The 18,933-nt window shown below is 48.6% G+C and overlaps 1 protein-coding gene across 4 annotated transcripts; it reads right to left on the bottom strand.

The window, feature by feature from the left end:
• Positions 1-325: 325 nt before the first annotated feature.
• On the bottom strand, positions 326-18,428 carry MGAT1 (alpha-1,3-mannosyl-glycoprotein 2-beta-N-acetylglucosaminyltransferase). 4 transcript variants are annotated; one of them, XM_069476242.1, is made up of 3 exons: positions 18,331-18,428; positions 16,994-17,424; positions 326-2,890 (listed from the first exon to the last, which is right to left on the bottom strand). In XM_069476242.1, exon 3 carries the CDS (start codon positions 2,764-2,766, stop codon positions 1,423-1,425), a length of 1,344 nt encoding a protein of 447 aa, XP_069332343.1. In that variant the 5' UTR covers positions 2,767-2,890; positions 16,994-17,424; positions 18,331-18,428; the 3' UTR covers positions 326-1,422. The 4 variants fall into 4 exon arrangements, with proteins under 4 accessions (XP_069332343.1, XP_069332344.1, XP_069332345.1 ...); XM_069476243.1 differs by lacking the exon at positions 18,331-18,428 and adding an exon at positions 17,604-18,178; XM_069476244.1 differs by lacking the exons at positions 16,994-17,424; positions 18,331-18,428 and adding an exon at positions 11,282-11,456.
• Between the last annotated feature and the right edge of the window lie 505 nt (positions 18,429-18,933).

Here is an 18,933-nt window from a genome sequence, read left to right as displayed (position 1 = left end):
TCTCCCCCAGAGCAGGTGGGCTCAGCTAGGGAGACAGGAACCGGAAACGGGGTCACTAACCATCCTGCTGAGGGCCACAGCCTGGCTCCAGAGAAGAGTAGCGGAAGGAGTGCAGCCTCAGGGGCCTGGCCTCCCTCAGCTGTCCCTGGGTTTCTCTTCTGCTCTTCTCTTCCCGTCATCTGCTTTCCTTCCTCAGCTTCTCCCCTTCCTCTCACTCAACAGCCCCCTCCCTTAGTCCTTGTTCTCCCTGCTTTTCCTGTCTTTCCCCACCCTTCACCAAGACCCACGCAGTCCAGGACACACGCACTCACACAAATATTTTTGAGACAATTCAGCCTTTATTTTTCAAAATAATTCTGTAGCTTCCACATTTTTCCATGAAACTGAGGTCAGGCAACAAACAAAAACACACAAATTCCCCTCCAACCTGCCATGTGTAACCTGGCCTGTGAGGACACGAAGATGCCCGAGGGCAGGCGGCAGCCAGGGCCAAGCTTGTTCCAGGTCTTGGCTGCTCTCCCTCACTATGAGAGACCATCAGAGCCACAGCCCTCAGCGAGCAGCCTGTGCACTAAACCCCAGGGGGGAAAAAGGGGCACACGGAGCTAAATTCCGTCTTCTACCAAGCTGGCACGGCACGGCACGGAACCCTCCTAAAGCAACAGGGAGGGGACCAATTTTGAGAAAGGGAGTCAAGGGACAGTGTCTCTCTGAGCAAGATGACGCAGGAGCTGTCCCAGCCTGAGGCCTTCCTTCCACCACCTCTCCCCCAACAGCTGAACATGAACTGAGAAGAGGTCTTGCTTTTCCCCTTCAACTTTCCATCTTAGAACCACAAATTGCTAGGCTGCAGGGAAAGATGGGCTAGGCAGGGGTCAAGGATAAGGAGACAACGCCACCCTCGCCTTGACAAGAAAGCCCTTTTGGTTAGTCTCATTTTGGCCACAAATATGCCCCCTTCTCCCATAACCCAGGGCCCCAACTGGGAGAAGGGGAGAAAGGGCGCAGGTAGAGGAGAAGGGCTCATGCCCTGGCTGCAAGAGCCAGTCAGGGAGAGGGGCCTGGTCAAGAGAGCTAAAGTTGCCAATCCCTCTGGCAGATGCCCCCAGAGAAAGCTCAGGACATGGACATTTCTGGCCTCAACAAGCTCAAGTGTCCCCTACCACACAGTGGTTTCTTGCTTAACACCCTCCAGTAGACTCCAGAATGGTTCCCCTGGTCTGACTCCCTTGAGAACGAGAGAATAATCCTCACATTATCATCTGTGCACTCGAATGTCACTCAAAAAAAAAAAAAAAAAAAAAAAAAGATAAATGGGCCCAAGAGGGAAACACAGACAGGACAATGCAGCCCGAGGACTGTGGTCCCATCTCAGCTCATGATATGGCAAAGAACGGTCCCAGGAAGAGCAGTCAGGCGCTGCTAATTCCAGCTGGGATCGTAGCCATCCCAGGTCTGCGGAGGAGCCAGGTGGACTCGGCGGCCCCGGAACTGGAAGGTGACGATGCCCCGGTAGCCAGCCCTGGGCACCCCCGACTTGAGGTCATCCATGACACCCAGGGCCTTGGCAAAGGCCTTGAAGCTGTCCCTGCCCGTGTACTGCACCCGCACCTCCCCCAGCTCCTTCCGATCATTGGCCTTCACTTTCTCCACCTGCAGCTGGGGAGCACCATAGACACGGGCGAGAAAATCCCGGTCATAGGCCTCCCGCTGCAGGTACGACAGGTCCAGTTGGGAGAAGTGCACGAACTGCTGGTTCAGCTTGATGAACTTGAGGTGCTGGTCAAAGAACTGCCCATGGCTCACACCTTTGCGGCCAAAGGTCATCGTTCTTGAGATTTCAGGGCGTATACAGGCCCGCCCCTTCCGCTGCTCCGGCCGGCGCATCCAGTCATCCCAGAAGGCCTTGGGCCACTTAGGCTCCAGCTCAGCCCAGAGCTCAGCCAACAGCAGCCAGCCCAGACCTGGGAAAAAGTCCGTGCGGTAGAGCAGCTCGGGCTTGCTCGAGTCCACCATCTGCTCCTTGCCATTGTCATTCCAGGCAGATACACACCAGAGGGAGGGATCAGCCCTCAGCAGTGGATAGGTGGCCTGGAAATACTCGAAGAAGTCCGGAGCCACCTCTAGATCATCCTCCACCACCACAGCTGCTGGGAACTTGAACTCATGGAAGATCTGGCCCAGCGCCCAGCGGTAGTGCCGGGCGATCTTGTAGTAGCCCTGGAACTTGCGGTGGTCAGGTGGTACAGCAATGCTGCTCAGGTCGGGCTGGCGGATGTGCGTGACTGTGCTGCCATAGGAAGCGATGACCTGGGCTGTTTCCTCGTGCCCACAGTCCTGGCTGACGATGATGGGGAAGTGCTCAGCTGAGGGCCGATAATGCAGCAGCTTGTCTAGGCAACGCCTGACAGTGCTGCGGTCACAGGCGATGACCAGGATAGGGATCACTGCTGGCAGTGGGGTCACAGGCACACGCGGCTGGGCGGGAGGGGCCGCAGTGGGTACCCTCCAGCGCTGACTCCATAGAGCATGGTGCTCCCTAATCTGCTGCAACAGCCCCCGCTGGCGCTCCAACTCCACCTCAGCGTCTTGGGCCAGGCGAATTACTTCTCGGGTGAGGCTGGCAGGGTCGTCATCAAGAGCACTGTCCGAGGGTGGCCTGTCAGGCGCTGGGCGTGTCCAGAAGAAAAGGAGCAGTAGGGCATTCCAGGCCACAAAGAGGACAGCGCCCCACAGCACAAGCCCTGCAGACTGCTTCTTCAGCATCCTGGCCCCCACAGGGGAGCGCAGGCAAGGGGAGGGCTCAAGGCTGCCCTTGGCTTGCCTGGCTCACTCACCCAGTCCTAGGGATGCTGCTTCTGGGCTACAGGATTAGGAAGCAGCCATGCACCTAAAGAGAGGAGAGAGAAAACCAAACATCACCACAAAGGCATATGGCTCTACACCTCCAGAAGGTTGAGGAACCTGGTGGAGGACATAGAAACAGGAAAAAAAAAAAAAAAAAAAGAAAGAAAGAAAAAAGAAAAACAGAGGGAGAAGGAAGGCCAGGAGGTTAAATCCAGAGCACTCTTAAAAAGAGCTGTCTTTCCCCTAATCCAGGCAGTCAACCTGCATGGCAGAAATAGGATTAGGACACCATGCTCCACCACTCCAAAATGAGCTGATGAGTCCCCAGAAAAGCACATGTGTTTGAGGGGGAAGTAGAGAGTGATATTGGTGGAAGGGAGAGAGCAAAATAACCCCAACTTCTCCTTCCCTGACAGATTTCATTTCTCATCTTCCATCCAGAGCTTAAGGGGAAGAGCAAGGGGCATGACCATATGCCTCCCATTCCTCAAATCAAACTGCCCCAAGATCACTGATTTTAAAAATCAAATATTATACATCAGCACTAAAGCTAGCACCTTACCTATTAAGGAAGCACCAGAGGCATTCCTACAATGTCAAGAGCAAAGCCAAGCTGCCCATGATCTCCAGGGGTATTTAACATTCTGTTGGCTGCATCAGCCAATGCAAATGAACCACAAAAAACAATTAAAAACAGAAATGGAAAAGAAACAAAAGTATCTCTATTTGCTGATGCTGTGAGAACATGCCTGGAAAACAAATCAATGATAAAAACTAAACCAAACAAAGAACTGAGCAAGGTTAGCAGGATATAAAAATCAACATACAAAAATCAATAGCCTTCATATTCACAAATAGTGACTCATTATAAGGAATAATGGATGAGAAAACCTTATTTACAAAAGCCATAAAATGATAAAATATTTGGAAATAAACTTAACAAGAAACATTCAAAACCTATATGAACAAAACTATAAATCCTGAAAGACACACAAAAATACTTGAACATCACTTATTCTTGGTTAGGACATCTCAGCATCATCAAAAATCCCAATAAAATACTTTTTTTTATAGAATTAGACAAACTGACACTAAAGTTCACATGAAAAATAAACAACACAAGAATCTAGAAAAATGAAAATGAGCTGTGAAGGGGGACTAGCCCTACAAGATATTAAAATACTCACATACTACAAAGCCTCTGTAATTAAAACTGCATGGTACTGGTACATAAGCAAATAGGCCATCCAATGGAATAGAATTTAAACTCCAGAAATAAACTCACTACACACAGAAATCTCATATATGATAAAGGTGATAATTAAAATTACTGGGGCAAAGATGGTCTTACAGATAGTTACAATAACTATATAGCTATGTCATGGTTTGAATATGGTTTGTCCCTCAAAACTCATGTTGAAATTTGATCCCCAATGTGGCAGTGTTGGGAGGTAGGGCCTAGTGAGAGGTGTTTGTTTTTTCTTTTTTTTTTTTTTTTTTGAGACAGAGTCTCGCTTTGTTGCTAATTTTTTCTATATAAATGTTTTAGTTGGCCAGATAATTTTTTTCTATTTTTTTTAGTAGAGACGAGGTCTCGCTCTTGCTCAGGCTGATCTCGAACTCCTGACCTTGAGCGATCCACCCGCCTCGGCCTCCCAGAGTGCTAGGACTACAGGCGTGAGCCACCGCGCCCGGCCGTGAGAGGTGTTTGGGCCATGGAGTGGATCCATCATAAATAGAGTAATGCCCTCTCACAGGGGTTAGTGAGTTCCCAAGAGACAGCAGACTGTTACAAGCAAGCCCAGTGTCTCCAGCATGACTCTTTAAATGCACCCATTGCCCTTTCCACTTTTTGCCTTGAGTTGAAGCAATACGAGACCCTCACCAGATGGGCTGCCTGATCTTGAACTTTCCAGCTACCAGAATCACTGGCCAAATAAACCTCTTTTCTTTATAAATTACTCAGTCTCAGGTATTCTGTTACAGCAACACTAAATAGACTAAGAAAAGCTATTTGGAAAAAAATAAAATTAGATCCATACACAAGAGTAACTTCCAACTGGATCAGAGATTTAAATATAAAAAATAAAACTACAAAAACACTAGAGAAAAATATGAGTAAATTCCTCTAGAACCTGGGCATAGGGAAAGGCTTTCTAAGTATGACTCAAAATCCAGATGCAATGAAAGGGAAGACTAATATATTTCACAACTTGAAATACTTTTACATGGATAAAAACACCATAAACAAGTAAAAGACAAATGACAAACCACGAGAGAATTTTTGCAACATACATCACAAATAAAAAACCAATATCCTAAGAGACAATGACCTTTCAAAACCAGAGGGGAAAAAAAGGACAAAAATTCCACAGAAAATGGGACAAAGAAAAAGGTAACTCACACAAATGGTCCTTATATGAAAAAATGTTCAACTTCACTCACAGTAAGAAAAATGCAAATTAAAACTATCCTGAGATGATATTTTTCACTCATTAGACTGGCAAAAATTCAGAAACTTGTCCTTCTACTCTCTTACTTGTCAACTGAAGAAGTTCTGAATTTTGATAATGTCCAATTATCAGGGATTTTTTTTCTTTTATGGATCATATTTAGGTTTATGATTCATTTCAAGTTGATTTTTGTATATGATGTAAGGCTGTAAGGCATGGAACATTTTAATATCCTTTTATAGTAGTTTGTCAAAATGCTAAACATAGAGTTGCCATATGACCCAACAAATGTACTCCTAGGTACACATCCAAGAGAAATGAAAACATTATGTCCACACAAAAAACTTACACACGAATGTTTACAGCAGCTTCATTCATAATCACCCAAAACTAGAAATAACCCAAAGGCCCATCAGCAGGGGAATATGGATAAACAAATTACGGTTTACCCATAAAATAGAATAATATTCAGCAATAAAGTCAAATAAACTGATATACACAACACATGGATGAATCTCCAAGTAATTACAGAACATGTTAAAGACCAAAAAAGAACACATACACTATGATTCCACTTATATAAAACTTCAGAAAACAAAAACTAATCTATATTGCTGGAAAGCAGATCAGTGGTTGCCTGAGGATGGTGGGGGAGGGCCAGTAGAGAAGGTACCAGGAAGGGCATTAGGAAGCTTTTAGGAGGGTGTATGTTTATTATCCTGATCATGGTGATACTTTTTTTACAGGTATATACAAATTATACATTTTAAATATGTGCACCTTATTGTATGCCAATTATACCTCAATAAAACTTTAAAAAAAAATACATCATTGGGTAGAATGACAAAATTGGAATACAGAGACCAGGTTAACTGATTAGTAATAGCTATGGGTATGTAAGAGAATATCCGAATTCTTAGGTAATACATCCTGAAGTATTTAGAGGTAGAGGGCCAACTTCTCAAATGGTTCAGAACAAAAATATAACATAAATATATCTGGAAAGAGAGCAAATGGAGCAAAACGTTAACATATGAATCTGAGTCAAGGGAATATATATATGAGTATCTTTATACCATTTTTATTTTTTCAACTTTTTTGTAATTTGAAACTATTTCCAAACAAAGTTTCTTAAAAATCAAATATGTGGACACAGCACACAGCTCTAAATAGCTTTGTCCATCAATATGGCTCCTCCTGGGCACATCAGTAAGGCAAACTGAGACCACTTGTTTACCCTGAATGCCTCGGTCACTCGACAACATGTATCACACACCTGCTGTCTGCCAGGCTCTGGAAAGGGACCAGGACACGCAGTCAACAAGAAAAAGGCTGGGTCTCATGCTCTGCCAGAGCCCATTACTGGAAAGAATCTGAAACACCACCCAGTTCCCAGACAGCTGCCATTCCAGACCACATGTCTCCCGGGCCCTCCTGCCTCTGGTCTCAACCCTGCGTACCCAAGGCTTCCAGCATATGCCCTCTTATGCAAACTGCTCTACAGTTACCCTCTGCCTTACAGCCCACTTCTCTAATCCTACCTAAAACCCTGGGTCCCAGATTTAATCTCTGGGGCCCTGGGCTCTCAAGCCAGCCAATCTGGTATAAAAGGGCTGATCCTGAAGGGTTTCTAAAGGGACGACCAGGATTCTGGTCGTCCAGTCCCTGCCAGCATCCAGTACCACTTGTCTTCCTCCAGGAAACCAATTACCCCTCCAACTCCAGAACATCAGTCTTCTCAGAAACCTCAAGTACGTTTCCATTTTAACTGTGTAATTAAATTCCTATTTTATGAGCGCTCATATACCTACCAATTAGAGTCTCCTGGAAGGAGAGTGTGATGCACAGAAGATTTCCAGTTTCTTTACTCTCCCCCAGGATGTGGTCAATGTTGGAACTTTCCCTCCAATTTCATGGCCAGGATTCCCTATCTCTCAGCTTCCTGCCTCCTAAGTGCCTGGGCAGGAAAAAGTCTTTAGGTAAAAGGATGGGGGAAAGTGAAGAGACACTGAACCCCACTAGCTTAAGTGCTGTCCTCAAGGCCAGATGAAACAGCCTGTCCCTGATTTATCAATGAGCCACCTCAGACCTGCAAGCTCTGATGATGAAACCCCAAGGGACCACATCCTCTCTACCCTTCAGATGACTTCTGTACCCTTCAGGTAACTTTTTACTTTTCTCTAGACATTGGAATTAGGTGGCCCACTCACACTAAGGAAGGCCTAGAAGACCTCCTGTCCCACCCCCTCAAAGCCATGCAGATCAAAGCAATCTTCTGAGCACCAAGTTGCTGTGCTAGGAACCCTCAACATTCAGATTTGCCTGGGGCGGAGGCTGGTGGCTCACACCTGTAATCCTAGTACTCTGGGAGGGCAAGGCAGGAGGATTGCTTGAGGTCAGGAGACCAGCCTGAGCAAGAGTGAGACCCCGTCTCTACCAGAAACAGAAAAAATTAGCCGGGCATGGTGGCGCATGCCTGTAGTCCCAGCTACTTGGGAGGCTGAGGCAGGAGGATTGCTGGAGCCCATGAGTTGGAGGTTGCTGTGAGCTAGGCTGATGATGCAGCACTCTATTCTGGGCAACAGAGTGAGACACTGTCTCAAAAAAAAAAAAAAGATTTGCCTGGGACTAAAAACTGGCTTCCGTATGGATGGCACACATACTCACAAGCCCTCAACTACAATGCCCAAATCGAAAAAGCAATGAAAAGCAGAAGTTTTCTAAACTTATTTGGCAGTAAAACCTCACTCAACCTCATTTGGTGAAATCTGATCTGATCTAATGTGAGGCTACCTCGCCTAGTGTGACTATTCATACATTTTGCTACAGAAATAAACATGGTGGCTTATGGTGTGCTGCTCCAGACCTTACACTACAGAGTAAATGCACTAGTTCATCTTTTCAAAATCCAAAACATTGTAAATTATGACACACATCTAGCCCCAAGAACTTCAAAGTTATGAAAATGGAAGAGACAAGGTTACTCATTAACTGCCAAAGTCCCATTTCAAACTCTCCAACCCTTTAACCTGAACACTTTCCTTATTATAATATTAAATATTGTTTAAACCTGAACTCTGGATGTACTAATAGTTTCCCAGCTGGTCTACCTGTCACTAATCTTGCTTCCCCCTAACAAACCTTCAACAGCAACAGAGCATCCTTCCTAAAGTGCATGCCTAGACACACATTAACCTGCCTTAAAAACTAGCAAAGGCTTCTGTTGCCCACAGAATAAAATTCAAGTTGGTTATTATGACACACAAAGGCCTTCCCAACAAAATGCCTCAGACATCCTTTTTCAACCTCTCCTCCAACCTGATCTCAGCAGGCTATTATTTCCCCAATAAGTGTGGCTGTATAGAGCTGTGTCTTTGCTCCAGCTGGTCCCTCATCCTGCAATGTTACCCACAGCCCCACCTGCAAGCCACCCACACATCCTTTAAGGCCCAGTTCAGGCGGCTCCTTCCATAACATCCCAGACTGCCCTGTGACTACATACCCACAGCACTCTCTCCATACTGTAACAGAGTCTGTGGCTGTCCCTTACCTGGCTCTTGCCTTCACTCCTTAGGGAAAAGGGCTCTATGATCTCTGTGCCCATCACAGAAGTGATGGGCACATGTATGAGGTTCAAGTGGCCACACGGAAGACTGCTTGCATTATTAACTAAATCGGGGAGAAAGGCCAAACCAGCAGCAAGAGAGTGAAAGGTGACATTTTCCAAAGATGACCACCACATATCTCATCCCATAAGCTCTTCTAACAAAGTGACAATGACACTCCTCTCCCCAGAGGTGAGGGTCCATGTTTCTTCCCTTTGATTCTGGGAAGAAGTGATGCTATGTGACTTGTGGCACCTCCACGTGGACATGGCCTAGGCTTCCTCTGAACATGACGGCTGCGTTCCAAAGGTGAGTGTCTCAAGAAAGAGAGCAAACTAGATGAAGCTGGATTCTTTTCCTGATCCAGCCTTGAACTACTTCTGTCTTACTCACTGGTCAAGGAAATCACAAATCCCTACCCACATGCAAGGGGAAAGAAGGGCAAACCTACTACTGGGTGGGAGGAGGACAATGTCAAGTTATATAACATGTAGAATGGAGTATTTATGGGTGAGGCCATTTGGGGTAAGTCCAATCTGCCACACCTTCCTTTTTAAAATAGGACTATCCTTAATCCTGACCTGAGTCCCTAAAGATATTATGTATGAGATTTGCCTGCAAGGCACAAACTCAAAACTGGCTTTAATTTTCTACAGTTTTCACAACTCCTTTAGAGAAGTAACACAGCCAGTCCACACCAAATACCAAGACATCTGTACTGTGGTGGGAGATGAGTGAGTCTTTTCAGTATACAAAACCGTCAGCCAAAACCCAGGTGGCTCTGGGCAGGGCCTACCAATTCCTGTGGGGCTCACTCAGTTTCTTCATTTCAAGTACTGTCTATGAGCTGTGAGAGTCTTTCTAACACTCTGATTCCATGGTATTCTCCAGCCTATCGCCTTGCTCTGGCAAAAAATGTTTCTTAAACAGCAAGTTAGTCAACTTCCAATCATGAGCAATAACAGTGAAGTCATACTTAGCTTTAAAATTAAGTATAGGGGTGGAAAGACTATTGACAGACTTTCCCTTATATCTCTGCCTTGCTTAATATGTTGAAAACCACTATCAGAAAGTCCAGAAAGCACAAAACACATCACAGATAATGGAGATCTAACTGAATTACCTTTTTGTTCATTCTTAGACTCCTATATCATGTACCAGGCTCCATAATTTCAGGAAGGAAGAACTGAAAGGGAATCAGAGAAGATACACTAATTCGAGGGCTTAGAGAAAAAGACCTAGGAGAGAAAAGAAAAGGCTAAGAGGAAATGCAATACTGGTGCAGCAAAAAGCATGAAGGCCTGCGATTCAGGCAATCCAGCACCAGCAAGCCAGGTAACCTTGGACAAGTCACTTGACCCATTTGTGCCTCAGTTCTCCTATCCGTAAAGTGACAGATTGATTTGGATCACCTCCAAGGTCCCTGGTGTGTAGATGATGAGAATAGTGACAATTTCCCCAAGACCACTGAGGTTAGACATACTGCAGTGCTTTCTAATCGTGAGAGTAAGACACCGAAGCAGGGATCCAGGTGAGCTCAATGATCTCCACTAATGGGAAGGATCAGAAAGCAGTGATTCCCGGTGGAAGGCAGACTCTGCATGATGTGTGCATCTAAGAGCAAGGGCTACATGGTCTAAAAATATTATAAACAACAGAAAATAAAGCTGGATAACATCGCAGTGAGTGATGTTCTAAAAGGAAGACTGAACACACTGCAGCAGCAAGGGTTAACCAAAGTGAGGCTTCACTTTTCGGTTCACTCTTTGGTGGAGACAGGCCCAGCAGCCACAGTCCCTCTGCTCCAGAGTTTATCAGGTGGGGGCCCTACACGTCTTAGGAGCCTCCTACTCCACACACGTTAGCAAACAGGTAGGAAAGAAAGTTTCCTAGCCAATTTACATATTTCAACATTGAGTCAGTATTTCCTTGCGACTGAGCAGAAAGAATTCCTAGAAACTTGTGGTAACGATACTGGCGTTAAGTTTGGAAGAAAGGTCACTTCCCATTCCCGCTCCCCAAATCCTCTGCGGAGATCCCACCTCCTCCCAGCCCCGCACCCACGGACGCCCTGCGGCCGAGTTTCACAACATCCTCCCCACCCCAAGGAGCCCGCCCTCCCTCCAACAGCTGGAGGTCCGGGATTCCGAAGGACAACGCGGAGTTCCAACTTCCCACCTCGGGAGGGGGCTGACGCGCAGCTGGGACTTGGGTCTGGCCGGGCCGCTCCCGAGGCAAGACCCTCTCGCTGGGACTCAGTTGTGACACCAGAGCTTTCGGGCGACAGAAGGACTCGGAGCCGGCGCCCCTGGAGCGCCCTGTAGGTGCCCGCGGGGCCTCCCTCAGGCGGACTTCCGTCCCCGGACCCCTACTCACCAGGTCCTCCCAGCTTCCCCGCCCCGAACTTGGCCCGCCCCCGCTCGCGGGGACCGAGCCTGGTGCCCAGGCGCTCGAGCGGCTGCCGTCGCTTCTCGCGTCGCGGGTCCTTCCTGCTGTGCGCCCGGGCCCGGCAGCCGGGCGGGCAACGTGGCCCTTCCCCGGGAAGGCGGGGCGGGCTGAGGGGCGGTACCGGCCGCCCCTCCTCGCCCAGCGCCCGGCGTCCGCTCCCCCGTCCGGCCCCTCCTCCCGGGCCTGCCTCGTTTCCCCGCCTCTTCTCAGTCACCGCCGTGGACTCAACACCCCAAGTTATTCTGGGCCCACGACTTCGAGGGGCGGCTGTACCCGCGGGCCCTTCCCTGCTCCGGGTCGCGACTCTAAGGACTGATACAGGCTCCACCCCTCCCCTCAGCCCCCTCCAGTCCGGGCCTACCCCGCCTGGAGCCCCCAAGCCTCGTGGAGGGGCTGCGGGGTGGGGTGAAGAGCCCTTCCCCGACGTAGGCGTGGAAGACCTGTGGGGCGGTCACCAACTCAAGACCAAGGATCTGGAAGCCAGTGCCCCCAACCCCCACCCCGAGCCGGGGCAACAGAGGGGCGCGCGGGGCAGGGATGTAAGAACAGGAACCAGGGTGCCAAAAGGGAACTCAGGGAGGAAACACCTGCTGCCAAAACAGGTCAGGGCCAGCAGTTTCTTTTTCTTCTGTTTTTTTCCTTTGGGGGTGGGGAATGAGAGCTGTTAGTTCTGATTAAAAAAAGCAGAGAGACAGACCTGTCAGCAGGGTTAGGACCACCAGGCCTAAGAAGGGAAGGAATCGATCACAGGCTTTTGTGGCAGCCTGTGAAAGGCGATGGGGGAGCACACTGGAAAAGCCTAGATGTCTGCATCCATTTAGTATTTTAGAGGGAAGGAGGGTAATAAACCTGAAGAAGAGGTGGAGGAGAAATTCAGGACCCTGGCCTAGCAAGGGAGGCAAAACTCATAAAGATACCTGTGGCTGATCCTTGAGCAAAGTCCCAGTGAAGAGGAGGAGAGGCGCAGAAGACCAGGGACTTCAGGGCCTGACTCTGGGGTGGGTACCAGCCCCAGAACAGAGGGCAAGTTTCCCCAGCCTCCCAGGCCTGAGGCCTGAGCCCTGGATTCCGGACAGGCCTCCATGCCAGGGGAGGAGCCATTTCTCCAGCGTCTCCCCTGGCTGACCCTCTGCCGAAGCCTCAGCTCCCCACCACCCCTCACACCATCTGACCCTGGAAAGTGAGGGTGGGAGGCTGAGAACTACTGGCTGCTCAGTAGGTGACTTTCCTGAGAAGGGCTGCTGCCACGTGACACAGGCTACTGACATCAACCCCTCCCTCATGCTCCAGAGCACAGAGCAGCCCGGAACACTGCAGTGTGTGGTTTCTGACCGACTGACTTTGCTCACTAACTTGTTTCTACATGAAACCAGGAATTGTGCAGGGTCCTAGAGAAACAAAAGGCAGGGCATGCCCTACAGGCTCCTGCACTGTGGTGAGGAGTTAAACCAAAATTGCTAAGGGGTCACCAGGCATGGAGACAGGCCTCCACATGTCAGACCCTTCCCTCCCTAGACTCCCTAGCAACTCTGCAGAGTGTGAATCATCCCCACTCTACAGATGAGGAGTTTGAGGCTCAGGGTAAGTGCCAACTTCCTGGAGGTCACAAGACCTAGTGGGGGGCATGGCTAGGTTTTAAACGTGGCATTCTTGCCTCCAAGCCCGGCACTTCTTCCCCCAGCCCCCACCCCCCACATCCTCAAGTGCCAGTGCTTTCTTTGAGGGCTATGTGCCCGATACAAAAGGGGCACAGTGGGGCAGCAGAGAATTCTTGGTGGAAGCAGCTGGAGTGCCACCCTGAAGGAGTAGAGTGAGAGAAAAGCTGACACACCAGTGAAGCTGGACTGTGTGTTAGGGGGATAAGGGTATATGCCCAATGAGTCTGGTTTAGCTGACTTTGTGGACTGTGGCAGAAGAATCGAGCTCATGCTTATGTGCCAGTCAGAGGCAATTTTCTCTCACCGCTGCCTTCTCTCTACGTTTTCCAAATGAAGGGAGTTGGGGAACCCAGGGCCTTGCAAACTCAAACTCAAGTGTCAAGGCACGAAGGAAAATGAGGTTTCCTAAAAGTGTAAAAAGTCGGGAAAACACTGGTTTGTAGATACAACACATAGAGAACTAAAATCACCTTCCAGGAGAAAGGGCAGACATAATGGGGTGCTGAAAGGTAGGGGAAGATGGACCAGCCCATGACATGTCAGATTCCCATCTCTAAGCAAGATACTTCTCCTTGTAAGGCCATTTAATGGGAAACAGGATGGGGGACTGTTTGTGCAGCATAACTCACATCCCATCTCCACAGTCTTTTGTTTAAATTCCAAGGTTCACAGGAAGATCTATGAATAGGAATTCCCTGACTGCAAGTGGAGTATCCCAAGAAGGAAGAGCCTGGTTAGAGAATCGGGATGTCCTGAATTCTTAGATGGAAGAAGAAAAAACATTTAGTCCGAGAGACAAGAAATCAGGGTATGAGTGCCAAACCGATCTGGGAAAAGAGGCCCTGGGCTTTGGATAGAGGTTACATGGGGAGGGGTGATTGGGGAAGGGCAGAAACAAGGGGCCAAGTGTCTGGATTCTGGGAATGAGCCTGGGATTAGAATATGTGCAAACAGAAGAAAGAAGAGGATCCAGTCACAGGATAAAACAGAATTAGAAGGGGTAAGACTCTTTCCTCCCCACCTCACCACCACCAAAAGAGAAATGAAGAGAGGAACAGGAAATGAAAACTGTTCCAGGAAATTTCTCCCCCATTAACTATGCCCAAGATACCCCCCAAAATTTTAAGATTTAGAAAGAATTCATGCTTAGAACTTAAGACAGATCTTGTCTTGAAACCATCAGTAAAAGCAAAATTTTAAATCAGTGTTTTGTTTCCAGATATGCCCCTCCCAACATCTCTTGCCCTCGCCTCCCATGGAGATCCAGAAACTTACCTCATACAGGACAAAGAAAGGAGAAAAGATTACCACAATGATCACTGAGCAATGTCTATGAAATGTAATTTCTGGTTAGCCACCTACAATTCCTTTTGGAATAAACAAGAGTAAAAATAAATTCAGTCATAATACACTCACACAGCTTGGTTAACTCCATCACTGGTCCTAGCTAAGTGTCCTGACACCTGACAAGTGCCATGCCCTAGCATCCTGGTGCCCCTGTGAGAAAGCCAATGGCTGTCTTGAGAGGACAGTCTTTCGGAAGGGTCAGGCAGAAGGCAGAACCAATGACAGGAGAGAGGAATTCTGGCTCACTCCTAGAAGGAAGAGAGGCTGTCTGACAGGGCCCAGAGTTTCCCTCCCTGGAGGTTTACAGCAGAACCGAGATGGCCCTTGTCACATCAGATAGTGTATTAACAGCCCAGCCCTGGGCAGGCAATATCAGTGTCTACCACTTCACACTTAGGCAAGCCCTCGCCACTCAGGGCTTCTGTAGCTTCCCCTCAAATTGAGGAAATAAACCCTATTCTATCTTTCTCACAACAAAGTGGTAAGGGAAAACTGATACAACAGACAGAATGCATCTCATGATATAAATACTATACGACTACAACACAACCCTTGGTACTTCCAGTGCTTGGAAGCACTCATAGGCACTCACAGGATAGGATAGCCTCCCAGCTAGGATGAGGAAAAGCCTTGTGACGTGGTGTAGGATTCCAGAGATGGCTGAAGATGCATCCTGGGATCATACATTCCTGAGGGATCACTGTGATTTTTGTGCCTAAGCAAAGACTGGCACCAGGAATTTGCTAGGCAATGCTGTGCAAGGTGACTCACCCATCCTGGGAGGAGAAAAGAACAACTCAGGGCCACCAACTCCACGCAGGCCTGCCTGCCCAGCCCTCTGGCCCTCAGGCCACAGATGAAGGGGCGGGGGGCAGTGTGGAGAAAGAAATTCAGGAGAGAAAGATAGGAGAGAAAGAAATTCAACAAAGAAAGTAAGGCATAAATACAGGATTTTCAGTTTGCAAGTGACCTTAGTTATTGTTGCCAGTCCCCAGTGAATATGAGAGGCCCAGATGTTACTCAACTATCCAGAAGTAGGGATGCTAGAAGCCAAGTTTCCTGCTCCTCACCCAGCCCACCTTATCCTACTGTCTCTCAAAATTCCCAACACCATGCTCCACCTCTCCTTTCTGCTGTTTATTGTCACTAGGAAGAGCAGGCATCCAGGCACAGGTAAACCAAAGTTCAAAGAAGCAGGTAGGAGGTGAGAAGATAACTACAAACAGGTCTATTTAAGTGGGAACACTGCCTACCAAAATACAAAGGGTGAAGAGATGTCAGTGTGAAAAAAACCTTTATCTTAAAGAGTAGGAAAGAAGACTAGGATATGGCACAGGGAGGAAAAGCCCAGCACTTACTCCAAAAAAGGCAGTTCCAACTCCTAACCAGACACCTGGCCCTTGAGTCTTAAACTTTCCTCCACCCCTCCTTAACCTGCTGCCTCAAAGGTGCATGCTGAAATGGGACTGGAGAGCCAGGAGGGCCAAAGTCACATCTGGCAGAATCCCTCTATCTAATTTCTCCTTGGAGCCATTCACCTTTTCTACAACTTGATGATCTCAGGTATTGTTTAACAGCCACAGGATGAGACAAATTGAGGGCAGGCTTTTACTTAAGGATATCTAAAGCTTTTGCCAGCACACTAATCCAATAAAAGAACAGCACTCTTAATTCAGAGCTTTTCTGTGACAATTAAAACAGGCATATCAAAAATGTTACTGTTATATATACAGAGCCCTGGATCCTTTCCAAAATCCATCATTATTTCATTTGCTTCTTATGACAACTTGCCAGGGACCTGGAAAGTTAGTCATCCCCATTTTGTAAGTGAAAATGACAGAGGTTAATCAACATATGCAGGGTTGCACACTGACTAAGAAAGTCAGAACTAGAACCTGAGTCCTGCTGATTCCCAAAACTGTGTTCTGTTCCTCTGCTCTTTTCATGAGGTTTCACAGTCTAAGCTCCATTATAGGGGAGACAAAAATAAAGACAATTTAGGAGGTTATCTAGACCAGCGGTGCCCAACCTTTTTGGTACCCGGAACCGGTTTCACAGAAGACAAATTTTTCCACGGACCGGGGGTGGTGAAGTGGGGTGTCGTGGGTTGCGGGGGGCATGGTGCAAAGCTCAGGCAGTTTCCTGACAGGCTGCGGACCGGTACCAGGCCGCAGCCCCAGGGGTTGGGGACCACAGATCTAGACCATTCCCTTCCCCTCCCCCTCAACATTCCTATTCAGTTAGCTCCCCAAAACAGAGCAGCCCGCCTTTGAGAGTATTAGACTAAACTGATTTGGAATCCTTTTATCTCAGTGTTGGAAAGACCCTTAAAGGTAATCTAATCCAACCTCCCTTCAGAAGCCTGAATTTTTTTCATGTTCTCCTTGGCCTAACCTCACCAGCCTAACCTCACAATTGCCATTGCTCACAAGCCCTTACGAGGTACTCCTCCAGCCTGGGTAAGGAGAGATTGGAAACAAGTCTATACCCAATGAGAGTGAAGGAGAGGTGAAGCTTCCTGTGTACTTATCAGAGTAAGACTTCCAGAATGGTAGTGTCTCCAGACTTGATCTACTCAACACTTCCTGCACAGGCACTGCAAGACACTAAGTGGGAAATGAGACAGGAACCTTACCTTTCTCCTCTTTCAGCTGCTCCCCTGGAGATATCAAACCTCCATGCAGCATTCCACATTGCCACAACTAAGAATTCCAAATCAGATCCAACAAACAAAGTGCAGCTTCTCTCCTCTTATCCAGGTCCAAAGTCCATGGCTGAGTGGACCCTGAAGGGGAGGAGTCTGGGGGGGAAGGGGTGTGTCCAGGCCCCTCCCCCCCCACTGGAGGCTTCAGTGTCCCTCTCTGGAGTCTGTTACATCCCTTCATTCAGCTGCCTTATTAAGCTCACAGTCTGATGATGGACAGATCCCAGATACTATCCCATCTTTTGTTCAGGCAGAGGATATCATCCATTATGAGGACTGGCCCATCTCTCTTCTGTGGAGACTCATGAGAAGAAACTGGTCTTAGAAACGACATGGCCCAGGAGGCTGATTTCTGTGTTAACCTGCGGAACATTTAAACATTAGGTTTAATGTTCTAGTATATACTCTCTAATCAAGTATATACCCAAATGGGTTCTAAGACTTTCTAGTTCCCACTTCCTACCTAAATTAGAGCACTTTATTATGCTTTAGCTCAAAAACCCTTCGTTAAACATTCCACAAGGTTATGTAAAGTACCTACCTCACTCCCATATTGTACCCCAAAACAGTCACCTCATCAAGTGTGTGTGTGTCATATATATGATTCAGGATAAAAGAAGGCTCGTATCTACTCTCCCTACAGAAAAGTAACCAGGAAACTGTCCTCCAAGAAATACAGAAAAGAATGTTCTCCTCCTGCCCTCCTCTTGTCTAAAGCACCACATACTAATCGAATCTCCCAAGCTTCTTAGGGTGCTCAGTGTTTTAATCCTACAGCTCTCTTAGACTGAACTAAATCCTTTCCAGGCAGAGATGCTGGCATCTTCCACACGCATTCTTTCTTTCCTTCAACCCTCACCTCCCTCTCTGTTTCTAAAACTGTGCCAGGGAATGTAATTCCCAATCTTCGTCAAACTCCTTCCCGGGGTCACTCCCGAGAGCTCTCAGAATGTTTGAGGCCCAATTCCTGCTTGCAGTAGCCCCACAGCGTTGCAATTTTTCGGTCCGGGAGCCCTCGCCTGTCGCCCCCTCCAAAAATTATTCCTAAACACAAACACACACACCCATTCCTTCCTTCCTGTAGGGGCGTGGTGTCCACATGACCTCCCCCTTCCCCTTCAATAATTTAACTCCTCCCACCCATCTCCTCCGAACCCCATGTTCGGTGTTCTCAGGGGAAAGGGGGTGACACGGCGACCCTCCTTACACTCCGACCTCTACCGCTCTGCCCTGCGGACGACCCTCGCCTAACCAAGCTGGGTCATTACCTGGTTCCCGCCCGCCCCGTTTCGGCTGGAAGCCACTGCCCGCCCCAGGTCGCAATCCAGGCCTCAGGCCCGCTCCCAATCGCCGGCCCAGGCCCCACCCCCTCGACCCCCGGCGGCCCGGCCCTCCCCTCGCACTCCTTTCCCCCTCCCACCATCCACCTCAGCCACTTCCGCCCGGCCTCCGGAAATGGGCCCACGGCAACCGCCGCCTCCCTGCATCCCGCCTATATTTCTACCCCACACCCCCCGCCCATCACCACCGCCACCCCGGGAGCAAGGGAGGTGGGTCTGCAGGGCTTGAGGCTGTTCTACAGTCACTGTTCACGGGACTGAAGACCAGGTATGGGCAGAATCAGATCTGGGTGAGATCGGAGCTGGAGCACACCGACCAGACAGGAAGGGGCGGGGCAGAGATTGTTTCCAAGAGCGGGAGTGCGCGTCACGTCGAGCCGCGCGGGAAGAACCACGCATGCGTCGCGGGACCTCAGCAGGTCGCGAGCGTGAACGCGGGTTGAGCCCGACCGGGCGGGGCTTGGACGGGAGGGGCGGGGCGAGAAGCACGGCGGTGGGGGCGGAGCCTGCGCGGGTCGCCTAGCAACGGTC

This window comes from Eulemur rufifrons, chromosome 7, assembly GCF_041146395.1.
Source record: "Eulemur rufifrons isolate Redbay chromosome 7, OSU_ERuf_1, whole genome shotgun sequence".
Taxonomy (NCBI): domain Eukaryota; kingdom Metazoa; phylum Chordata; class Mammalia; order Primates; family Lemuridae; genus Eulemur; species Eulemur rufifrons.
Note: the sequence above shows the minus strand (reverse complement) of the source record. Positions and strands in the feature narration are given on the sequence as shown.

Excerpts from the sequence above, each read along its gene's own strand:
- MGAT1 (XM_069476242.1), bottom strand. The coding sequence starts at position 2,766 with ATGCTGAAGAAGCAGTCTGCAGGGCTTGTGCTGTGGGGCGCTGTCCTC.